Raw genomic sequence first — 13,016 nt, forward strand, 5'->3', positions numbered from 1 at the left:
TGCAGATTACAGTGCTTGTCTGTTTGTATGTTTTACTGCACAGAGAGGAGAAGGAGAGAAGGCACTGCAATAAAATCACCTTTGGCACAACCAGATTTGTGTGGAGAACCTTTTTTATAAACATCGAAACAACACAATGCAGAACAACAACCACTACATGTACACAGAAGGTTCTTGTTCTAGGGAAGGTCTCAGGGTCTCCAGTGACCTTTCTAAATGAAACTCCTTGAGGAGAATTCCCAGGGAGGGTATAAGTGCTGGACCTTGTGTTTTACAGCCATGTCAGATATCAGACTATGGCTGACCATCAACACTATACTTTTTCCTTCAATATTGCTGAACATCAGTTGCAGGTCTGTATGGCCTACAGGCCCAACCATCACAGCCAATATTAGTTACATCTTGTAAAACTATTTCAAAGAAAAACGTGGTAGCAAAAACATCTAAAATGATGTGCAGTATAATATGTATAATACACAATGTAAAATACCATGTTTACCATAATGTCATTTTAGCTTCATGATGTAATATCATCTCTGTAACTAAAAAGAAAGAGACAAATCTAAGTTTTTATTTTTTTATTTTTCTTGAAATCAATCCTCTGATACTATTAAAGAAAAGTTTTAAACTATACAGTCAATTCAATTTATTTTGTATAGTGCTTTTAACAATGGACAGTGACAAAAAGCAGCTTTACAGGAACACAAAACTTCAGGATATAAATTATTCATTAAGTTTCCCTAATCAGCAAGTCAGAGGCAACAATGGCAATGGACAATGATTATAAATAATCTCCTTTCTATAACTGAACACTGTATTGTTAAGTGAAATTGTGTAATGAGCTTTTCAGCAACTTAGTAAATAGGAGCCTCAGCTTTTAATCAGTATTTCATTATAGTTTTAACATGAAGTGTTTACACATTACAGCACAATGGAATTCTAGTGCTTCGATTTAAGTTGTTTATCATAGTTGTCAACACAATCACATACAGTTAACAATCATTATGTTCCTGTTTGTAAATGTAAAATAAAAGGAAAGGAATGGCTTAAAATAAGCTTGTGCTCTTGTTTGTCATTTGAATATTTTCTTAATATTATTTTTAATTTCCTGTAGTTTTAATCCATATATTATAGGGTTAAACAAAGGAGGGATAAGTATACATTCAACTGACAGGATCATGGTAATAATGTGAGGAATTTGTTTTGATTCAAGTCTGTTATTTATAATTTCAAAACTTGTGTTGACCGAAAAATTGATGAAAATGAGCAGATGTGGTAAACAGGTCTGTAAGGCTTTTCTTCTAAAATCTTTAGAATTTTTTAAGCACACAGTGAGTATACAGACATACGAATAAATGATAAAGATCACTGGAGGAAACACAGCAATGATAAAAATAAAAAGTCCATATATATTATTAATAAATGTTTCTTTACAGCTTAATTTCACAACTGAATAATTATCACAGTATATTCTGTTCAATTTAAATTTACACAATTGAAGTTGGGATGCTAGAATAATACCAACACTATTTTCACAAGAAGGCAAAAACCATGATAAAAATATTAGTTTTCTGACAGTGGACATTTTCACAAGAGTTGCATATTGTAATGGCTTACAGATGGACACATATCTGTCATAGGCCATAGCTGATAACAGTGTGAACTCTGATGCACCATATGTGTACAGACAAAATGCCTGAAGTAAACATTCTTTATAATACACAGTTTGATTTTCAGATAGTAAATCAGTGAGCAGTTTAGGATAAAGAGCCGTCGCACCAAAGAGAGCATTACAAAGCAAAGCAGCAATAAAAATGTACATAGGCTCATGGAGGTGTTTGTTTCTGAATATGACAGAAATGATAACAGAGTTAAAGCAGACAATCATTATATAGGCAATAAGAGTAAACATAAAATAAACATATCTGTAATGCTCTAAATCCACATGCCCTTCCAGTGTTAAATATATATTGGTAAAATTAGTAGAATAATCCATTCATTTCTTAATAGCAATCCATTTGATTTTACGGAATCATTCAGAGAGTAGAGTGAAAGATAACCCACCCCTGTGGTGAGGAAGTCAACTTCATGGATATTTATACTCTCATCCAAACACTCATTTGAGTCATTAGAGATATGCTGAGCATAACTAGAAGGAAATTCCTGCCTATTTCCAGACCTTCACCTATTATAAATCTGGTTTATAATTAATGTCAATGGTAAACTAGAAAAAACACATTTTTAATTGTCATTAATGTCTTTCTCATGAAAATCTTCAGAGTAAACACATCTTGAATATTTTTTTAAACACCAATGTATGTCTTTTAGGACACAATTTTAAAAAGTAGTATAGGACTTTCATTTAATCTAAACTTTCATTTAGACGACTAATAGGTGACATTAATAACTGCTTGATTAATTGATAAATTTCATTTGTGTAAGCATTACACTGTTTAGAGAATAATAATATATTTTAGTCCACTTGTACTCAACTTTTAATAGTATTCTGTGTCCCCTGCTAAAGAGGAGAAGAGGAGAGATAAAATTTAAAGTGAATTTATTCATGCTGATTTCACACTTCTGCATTTTTAAAGTGCACCACTATCTCCACTGTTTTCACAGCATTGAACTCTAGTTTGTTCTGACTGCACAAGGTCACCAAATAGTCATTCACCCTTCTGTGAGCAGACACATCCACTTCAGGGTTGAGCCGATATTAAGGGTGGTGTCATCTGCAAACTTCAGTAGTTTAAAGGAATTGCAGTTAAGATAAAATTACATCTAACGCTGTTGTCTACGTGATCTCCTTTACTGGCTTTCCCGGATTTTGAGCCCATCAGTGGTTGCCTCGTCTCACAGCGACTACTGGAGTCTCTTCCACAATATGTTTGGCCTGTGATTCTGAATGTTCTTCAAGTTAATTCAATTCAAGTTATTTTGTATAGCGCCTTTTACAATGAACATTGTCTCAAAGCAGCTTTACAAAAGAAGAGAAACAGAGAAAGGGGAGGGGAAAAATGAAAATAAAAAATATAAAAAAATAACCAAATACCTAGAAATAAGAATAAATTATTAAATTAAATTATTAAACTATATGTAACTGGAGCTTGTTTAGGCTCCTACTGGAACATCCAGACAGTAAGGCATTACAATAATCCAACCTAGAGGCATGAACTAGTTTCTCTGCATCATGAAGTGACATCATGTTTGTTATCTTGGCAATATTTCTGAGATGAAAGGCGGCTACCCTAGTGATATTATCTACATGAGCTTCAGCGAAAGATCAGAGTCAATAATCACACCAAGATCTTTTACTTATGGACAAGATGAAACCGAAAAACCATCCACCGTTACTCTGTAATCAGAAAGCTTACTTCTAACTGCCTGTGGTCCTAGTACTAGCACCTCTGTCTTGTCCGAGTTAAGCAGGAGGAAGTTAGTGGCTGTCCAGTGTCTAATGTCCTTTACACATTCTTCTATCTTAATAAGCTGGTGTCTCTCATCTGATTTAGCTGAAACATATAGCTGTGTGTCATCTGCATAACAGTGGAAGCTAATACCATGTTTACGAATAATTACACCAAGGGGTTGCATATATAGGGAGAAAAGAAGTGGGCCTAAAACAGAACCTTGTGGAACACCGAACATAACCTTGGTATGCATGGAGAAGTCACCATCTAGATCTACAAACTGATAACGGTCAGTCAAATAAGACCTGAGCCAGGAGAGGGCTGTTCCTTTAACACCAACAACATGTTCTAGCCTATCAAGTAGAACAGTGTGGTCAATGGTGTCAAAAGCTGCACTAAGATCCAGTAGCACCAGTAAGGAGACACAACCCTGATCAGAAGCCAGTAACAGGTCACTGACCACTTTAACCAGTGCTGTCTCTGTGCTATGATGAGGCCTAAATCCTGACTGATACATTTCATAAATGTTATTTCTATGAAGGTCTGAACATAACTGCTGTGCTACAGCCTTTTCTAGGATCTTGGAGATAAAGGGCAGGTTTGATATTGGTCTATTGTTAGACAGCTGACCAGGGTCGAGGTCCGGTTTTTTAATCAAGGGTTTGATAACTGCTAGCTTAAAAGATTTAGGCACATAGCCAGTGCTTAGAGAAGAATTAATGATTTTTAGAAGGGGTTCAGTAGCTACTGGTAATATCTGTTTAAGGAAAGATGTGGGTAAAGGATCTAGGATGCAGGTTGAAAGTTTTGAAGAAGAAATTAGTGAAATTAGATCAGGCTCTTGAAGTGGAGTGAAGCACTCTAAGCTCTGATCAGAAATAGTTATATTATCTAAATATCTATCAAATAATTTGGTTTTAAATTAATAGTCTGAAGTGTCAATTTTTTCATTGAAAAAATTCATGAAGTCATTGCTGCTGCATATAGATGCTGTGCACTTTTCTACAGTGGTTTTACTCCTAGTTAGTTTTGCTACAGTGCTAAATAAAAATTTTGGAGAGATACGCTGATCTAGCAGTACTAAGAGAATTTTTGTATCTCAGAAGGCTTCCCTTCCACGCTAAATGAAATACTGCTAATTTAGTTTAACACCATTTATGTTCTAGTTTCCTAGCTGATTGTTTTAAAGCTCGTGTTTGGTCGTTGTACCAGGGTGCTAGTTTCTTCTCTTTAATTATTTTCCTTTTAAGTGGAGCTACAGTGTCTATGGTGTTCCAAAACATTGACTTCAGGTAATCAGTCGCCTGATCAAGTTCTGTGGGGTCAGATGGTGAACCAATCATGTGTGATAATTCTGGGAGACTATTGGTAAATCTCTCTGCAGTAGCAGATGTAAATGTACGCTTGATATGGTAACATGGCAAATTGCGCATCTTGTGTCTAAGACGCATTTTAAATGAAATTAGATAATGATCTGAGATAGCTTCCGACTGTGGAAGAGTGACTGTTTTCTATATTTAATCCGAATGTAAAAATGAGATCCAGAGTGTGACCTCCATTATGAGTGGGTCCTATTACATTTTGATTAACACCTAATGAATCTAAGATGGGCACACCTGCTGTTCTCAGAGGGTCTTCTGGCTTATCAAAATGAATGTTGAAGTCTCCTACTATTAATGCTTTGTCTAAAGAAACAACAAGGTTTGAATTAAAATCTCCAAATTCACTGAGGAATTCAGAGTATGGCCCTGGGGGTCTGTAAATAACAATTAGTGGAATCGGCTCTGTGAACTTATTTTTTGTTGCTACATAAGTTAGGTTACTATAAAGAACTTCGAAAGTGTTGAATTGATGTATGGGTTTTTGTGTGGCACCTAACTTATCATGAATAACTACGACACTTCCTCCCCTGCCTGTTGGACGCAGTTGATGTATATAGCTAAAACCAAGCAGACAAGCTTCATTTAATGCTACATACACAGAACAGTAAACTCCTGATCAGTAATCAGTTCATTAATAATAAGTGCTTTAGTTGACAGAGATCTTATATTTAACAGTCCTAACTTCAGAACTTAAGGTGCTGGTTGTGCATTCACTAGCACACCTGGACATCCAGCAGTTCAGCGACCATAACCTGCTGTAAGCTACATCGCCACGCCACATTGGGCTGGGGCCAGAGCATCGGACATCACCTTTGCTAATTTACACACCTCTACAACATTACTCTTAGTAATCTCAGACTGACGAAGGCGTATATCATTAGCTCCTACATGGAAGACTATCTTGGAGAACCTGTGCTTGCCTAGGACCCTAAGATTACCTGCAATGTCCGGTGCTCTGCCTCCCGGAATACACCTAACCTGTGCTGCTGGAGCCCCTAAAGGCCAAGCTAATTTCACATGCCTTGAAATGGAGTCTCCTATAACCAGAGCTCTTTCAGGTTTCTCAGCAGGTGCTTCACTGAGGAGAGCAAACCTGTTGGACATGTGAAGTGGCGAGAAGTGGTGCTCCCATGGGCAAGCCTTAGCATTAGCCTTGGCTATGTGACTATGCCGCCGAGTCATCACCCATTCACCCCACTGTGAGGGCTCTAATGCCGGAGTTGGGGGGTTACTAACTCCACCTAAGGCATCCAGACTTCCTCCTACAGACACTACACTGCTCTCACTGTCACTAACCCTCTCTAGTGTCTGGATGCGCACCTCTAAAGCTAATATCTTCTCCGTCAGAGAGCTAACTAGTGTACACTCATCACAGGTAAAATTAACACGGAGGAAGAATTACTAAACATCCTGCAGCTCACACACTGTACAAGCTGAAAGTTAGTCATACTGTATGATCATGTACCTTTGAGTGAATTTATCCTGGATAATAAAGAGATCCGGAGTGGGTTTTCCTCCGATTGCTGTTTGAAAACCGGAAAAAAGGCTTCTTCCGAGAGAAGACAAAAGAACAATTAACTGTAATATGCAAGTAAAGATTTTGAAAACGAAACCTGACAGCATAAAATATTTAGGAAAAAGAGAAAAAATTAGACTATATAAACTTCACTTAAAATAAAAAACGCCGACACAGGCAAGAAACTCGCGGTAAGCGCTTCAAACACAAGAAGTGACGCCCCACACAGGAAGTCTGTCTTGGTCATCCCTGGTTCGTTTTTGTCGAGGAGGAATAAATCTCAGGAATCTTCTACTTTAAATTGCGCAGCTCAGTCGATTGGTGAGTCAGTGCAAGTTAAGATGGCTCTGATTAAAGCTAGATCGTTGGTGAATAAGACATTTATTTTACATGACTTTTTTTTTTTTACAACAAACTATTTGGATTTTTTATTTGACTTGGTGGTCAACTGAAGATGTAAATCGCTTCTTTGAACTTGTACCTTGAAACTGTACATTTTTAAATTGCCCAAGTTCAACTGAGGATGGTGGCTTAGCTTGTGTTCTTAAAAGCTGCTTCACTTGTCGGACTGTACAATCTGAGACTTTCTCCAGCTTTGAGGTACTGTTATTCCATCTTAAAAGGGGCAAAAGCAAAATGATTGCTATTGTATACCGTCTTCCAAAGACAAACAAAGACTTTATACATGAGTTTGTTGATTTCTCAGGTGGAATTGTTTCTAAATTCGACAAACTTTTGATTGTTGATGATTTTAATATTCATGTAATCTGCGATACAAATCGCTTGCTAAAGAGTTTAAAAGTCTTCACTTCTTTGAGTCCAAATGGTTACAGGGCCTACACACTCACTCTGTCTTACTATGGACCTTGTCTTGTTAAAACCAAGAAGCCTATTATTTGGTCACATATGTTTAGCTCTACCTTTAGTGAGGATTTTGGTTCCCATTTTGATGAGGCATGTAAGCTGGTTTCTCTTGACTGTCTCTCAAATAATTTAGATGCTGAACAGCAGCTTATTTTATTTAACTCTACTGGTACTAAAATTTTAGACTTTATTGCTCCATTTCAGATTAAGCAGCCTAAACTTAATGCAGAGCCATGGTTAAATACTGATACATGGGCTCTGAGATGAGTATGTCGGTGTGCAGAACTTATATTTTTTCCATTTAAGTTCCACGTGTCGTTAGAGATTCTACATACTTCATTAACTAATTGTCAAAGAGCTTTGAAGGAGAGCTAAGACCTAATCAAAGACCTAAGATTTTGTTCTCCACAATTAACTCTGTTATAAACTCTTCTTTTGATCTGCATTTTGATGACCCAGTTATTGCTTGCGAATGTTTTTCAAGGTAATTTACAAACAAGATACATGACATTTGATAGCTTATTGTCCCTATAAATTATGATCCCTCCTCTTTGCCGGTTTGTACCTCATCTTTTAATGCTTTTTAAACTATCTCGATAGACTCTCTTCATGAACTGGTTATGAAATTAAAACTATCCACAACCACATCTGTAACTGACATTATTCCAGCATGCCAACTTATTCAGGGTTTTGATGCTATTGGGGCCTGTATCTTGCCAATAATAAATAAGAAACTTTCCACAGGATTTGTTCCAGAATATTTAAAGAAGCTACTGTTAAACCACTGTTGAAGAAATCTAATCTTGATGTGATAGTTCTCTCAAATTTTAGGCCAATCTCATCTACCTTTTATCTCTAAAATCCTCAAGAAGGTCATTTCAATCCATTTATTAAATTTTTTAGAGTCAAATGGAGTTTTTGAATCTTTTCAGTCTGGTTTTAGAAAAATTCACAGTACAGAATCTGCTCTCTTAAGAGTGTCAAATGATATTTTATTATCTGTTGATTCTGGGAACTCAGTAATACTTCTGCTGTTGGATTTTGGTGTGGCCTTTGATACGGTCGATCATGACATCCTTATTTCTTGTCTCGAATACTGTGCGGGTATCAAAGGTCATGCACTGAACTGGTTCAAATCTTATTTGAACGAAAGAACCTTTTCTGTTTATATAAATGGATGTTTATCCTCCAAAGCACATCTGACCTGTGGGGTTCCCCAAGGATCAATTATTGCCCCCATTCTGTTTTCTTTATATATGCTCCCTTTGGGCTCAAATTTTAGAAATCAGAGTATTTTTTAATTTTTATGCAGATGACACTCAAATATATGTGCCCATCAAACAAAATGACAATGCCTGTTTAACTGCCTGTTTGCCAGGCTTGGGTGTCCAAAATTTTACTTAATCTTCAATGAGAGTAAAGGCCTGGTCACACTACAAGACTTTAACCGTCGGCAGATCGCTTTGCTGTTCAGACTACATGACTTCACTATATGTGTTTTTGTCCTTGTGGTGTTCACACTACGCGACACTTCGTAAATGATCCACAAGAGGGCGCCGCACACCACACCATCTGACAACAACTCGTCACTCAACGCGGTCCCCAAACCACGTTTTGTCATGAAAACACACGCCACAGGTGGATCCGGAAAATGGATGTTGGCAGGAGTCTCGCTCTAAATAAATGTTAATTTATTAAAATAAATGTTGTGTCCACACTATTTTTGAAGCCATGTTGCTGCTGCTGCTTTTCTTCCTGTGACCTCAACGTGTTGACTTGCTCTCTCATTGGCTGGAGGTCGTAGCTACAATTGACACCACGTGATATCGAGTCAGCCGACCGTCCCAGATATTTAACATGCCAGATATCTGGATTTTGTCTGCGAGGTGTCAGCGATGCATCAGCGAGCCTCTTTGATGCATCGTTGGGTAGTTCACACAAAGATTGCCGAGCGCTGATCACCCGCTGATTTTCCCACGATCACAGACCGATCTGTCGGTGAGCTCATTAATTTGCAAATCCGGCTTAAATCGGGCTTAAAATCCTGTAGTGTGAACTAGGCTTAAGACTGAGGCAATTGTGTTTGGTCCATTAGCTTTCTCTGGTAGCTTAAATCAAGTGTTGGGCAGCTTAGCTTCTTATGTAAAACCATCTGTTAAAAACCTATCTGTTAAAAACCTTTGACTCTGCCCTGTTATTTGATAAGCAGGTAAATGCAGTTGTGAAACCATGTTTTTTCCAGTTGAGACTACTGGTCAAAGATAAACGTTTTTTAACCCCTACTGATTTCGAGAGAGTAATTCATGCATTTACGTCAATCTATCAATTTATATAGATATTGGTCATTCCTATATGAACCGCTTGCAATTAGTCCAAAATGCAGCTGCTATACTCCTTGCTGGCACACTTAAATTTGAGCACATCACCCCTGTCTTACTCTCTCTGCGGTGGTTGGTGGTTAATTCTAGAATAGAGTTTAAGCTATTACTCTTTGTTTTTGTGGAATTGTGGAATAGCCTGTCTTCATCTATTAGGATAATAGATGAGTATGGTATGGTATGAATATGGTGCTATTGTCCCAAAATAGCCTGACTTTAACAGCATATGGACACCAGATACAATGGTGTTCATGTGTACGACCGCCAGACACTACTGGATTATGGGAATCATGCACCAGACAACATGCATGATGACCTATGGAGAAAGCTTCGTGATCTTGGCTTGCTGCGGAGACCAGACTCCGAGCCCTCTGCGTCGCCTGATGCCGGTGGCCGGGAGAAGAGTCGACGGAAGCGGTGTGCAAGGAAGCGGAAGCGCGGAAATAGGGCAGGTGTCCGTGCTAGGCTAAAAACAAACCCTAGCCGGCCGGCACTCCCCTCCATACTATCTAATCTAAAAACTTCTATAAACTTTCGATCTTCTATCGAATGTCTGCTCCCTGGACAATAAACTGGACTACATCCGACTCCAGAGAACTGCACAGCGTGAGTACAGAGACTGCTGCGTCTTTGTTTTTATGGATACATGGCTCAGTGACAGAGTTACAGAGGCCGCCATTCAGCTAGCCGGGCTAACCGTGTTTCGTGCCGACAGGAATGCAGCTCTGTGCGGTAAGACTCGTGGTGGTGGTGTGTGTGTGTTTACATCAACACGGAATGGTGTAAGGACTCTGTACTTGTCTCTAGTTACTGTTCATCGCTAGTGGAGTTTGTGACTGTTAGATGCAGACCTTTTAATTTACCCGGGAATTCACCACCACTTTCATTATCGGATTGTACATTCAACCCAGCGCTAATGCTAAGGAGGCTCTGTGAGCTGTACGGAGCTATTAGCGAGCTGCAGAATGCTCACCCTGACGGACTGTTTATCATCGGCGGAGATTTCAATCATGCAAATCTCAGAAGAGCGCTCCCTAAATTCCATCAACATGTGGACTTTGCTACAAGAGGGGCGAACACGCTGGATGCTGTTTACACAAACATTCCCGGCGCGTATCGTGCGGCGCCCCGCCCCCACCTCGGCTACTCAGACCACATCTCTGTTATGTTGATTCCAGCATACAGACCACTCGTCAGACGCTCTAAACCGGTTCTGAAACAGGTTAAAACCTGGCCAGCAGGAGCCATCTCTGCTCTTTTTGAGTTTTGAGTGCACTGACTTGGACATGTTTAGGGAGGCTGCAACCAACGGCGACTCTATTGACTTGGAGGAAGACCATCCCTTCTTCAGAGGACGAGGTGCTCTGTCTCACCACGGCTGACATGAGGAAAACTCTATGCAGAGTTAACCCATGGAAAGCTGATGGACCAGACAACATTCCTGGCAGAGTGCTCAGGGAATGTGCAGAACAGATAGTAGATGTCTTCATGGACATCTTCAACATCTCCCTGAGCAGCACTGTCGTTTCAACATGCCTAAAGTCGACTACCATCATCCCCATGCCGAAGAAGTTTCCAGTGTCCTGTCTCAATAACTACCGTCCCGTTGCACTCACACCCATCATAATGAAGTGCTTCGAGAGGCTCGTCATGAGACACATTAAGAACCTGCTGCCACCTTCACTCGACCCCATGCAGTTTGTGTATCGTCCAAACCGCTCCACAGACGATGCCATCAGCACAACCCTCCATCTGGCCCCCACACACCTGGACAATAAAGACACTTACCTATGAATGCTGTTCATTGACTTCAGTTCAGCATTCAACACGATCATTCCTCATCACCTGATCGAGAAGCTGAGCCTGCTGGGCATCAACACCTCCCTCTGCAATTGGATCCTGGATTTCCTGACTGGGAGACCTCAGTCAGTCTGGATCAGGAACAGCATCTCCAGCACCACCACACTGAACACTGGAGCTCCTCAGGGCTCAGTCCACTGCTGTTCACTCTGCTGACTCATGACTTGCAGCAATGCACAGCTCTAATCACATATCATCAAGTTCGCCGATGACACGACCGTGGTGGGTCTCATCAGTAAGAACGACGAGTCAGCATACAGAGAGGAGGTGCAACAACTTGCAGCCTGGTGTAAAGTCAACAACCTGTTTCTGAACATTGACAAGACTAAAGAGATGGTTGTTGACTTTAGGAGAGCACAGAGTGACCATTCTCCACTGAACATCGATGGGTCCATTGTGTTCACCTGGTGGAGGACCTCACCTGGTCACTCAACACCAGCTCCATCACCAGGAAAGCCCAGCAGCGTCTCTACTTCCTGCGAAGGCTGAGGAAGGCTCATCTTCCACCTCCCATCCTGACCACCTTCTACAGAGGGACCATTGAGAGCATCCTGAGCAGCTGCATCACTGCCTGGTTTGGGAATTGCACTGTCTCAGATCACAAGACCCTTCAGTGTATAGTGAGGACAGCTGAGAAGATCATCTGAGTCTCTCTTCCCTCTATCACAGACATTCACTCCACAAGCTGCATCCACAAAGCTAACAGCATTGTGGATGAGCCCACACACCCCTCACACACACTCTTCACCCTTCTGCCATCCAGTAAGAGATACCGAAGCATTTGGACCGACACAACCAGACTGTTAAACAGTTTCTTCCCTCAGGCAATCAGGCATCTCAACAGAGAACTGAGCTGAGCTGGACACACACTCGCACAAACACACGTACAACCAAGATCTGATCTCAGAGGAGAACTGAACTTGTGCTGGACACGGACACACACACACACACATACATAACAAACACGCACAAAAAAAAAAGAACTGAACTGTGCTGGACATAGTCAGACACACACACACACACTAAATTGTCCTGTTTGCACTCACATGCCACTTTACATGTATATATATTTATATTAATCCTGTTTACATGTGTCGCTTTAATATCTGCAGTCACTGTATACACTGTCCTTTGCACATTGTCTTGCTCATTGCACAAAGTTGGCCTATATGTTATTTGTCTGCACTGTCTTGTCTTCCTGTGCACTTCTGTTATATGTCTAGTCCTTAAAGACTGCACCTTAAGTGTAGTTTAATTTTTTTTAGTTTAATTTTTAAATTATAGTTTAATTTTTTTATCTCTGTTATAGCTCTATGTTTGTCTGCGTCACTGTACTTTGTCTGTGTTATGTGTAGCACCTCTGGTCTAGGAGGAACGTTGTTTCACTTCACTGTGTACTGCATCTGCTATATATGGTTGAAGTGACAATAAAGCTTCTTTGACTTTGACTTTGACTTGACTGTCGTCCTAGGCCTTCCATGTCTACAGCTTCATGATCCCGAAATCTCCTGGAAAGAAGGGGAACTAAGAAAGTGGTCTACCTTCTGCCTAGAGAACTGTGTTAACAATCACTGCACCCACCCCTGCCTCTCAACGTCCACTGAGA

The 13,016-nt window shown here is 40.0% G+C and overlaps 1 protein-coding gene and 1 pseudogene across 1 annotated transcript; both read right to left on the bottom strand.

The window, feature by feature from the left end:
- Positions 1-563: 563 nt before the first annotated feature.
- Positions 564-1,996, bottom strand: LOC131344887 (olfactory receptor 10J4-like). Its single transcript, XM_058377433.1, has one exon. The coding sequence runs from the start codon at positions 1,994-1,996 to the stop codon at positions 1,073-1,075; it is 924 nt and encodes a 307-aa protein (XP_058233416.1). The 3' UTR covers positions 564-1,072.
- Positions 1,997-4,838: 2,842 nt separating this feature from the next.
- On the bottom strand, positions 4,839-7,253 carry LOC131344993 (uncharacterized; annotated as a pseudogene).
- Between the last annotated feature and the right edge of the window lie 5,763 nt (positions 7,254-13,016).

The sequence above is a fragment of the Hemibagrus wyckioides genome, linkage group LG24 (assembly GCF_019097595.1).
Source record: "Hemibagrus wyckioides isolate EC202008001 linkage group LG24, SWU_Hwy_1.0, whole genome shotgun sequence".
Lineage (NCBI taxonomy): Eukaryota > Metazoa > Chordata > Actinopteri > Siluriformes > Bagridae > Hemibagrus > Hemibagrus wyckioides.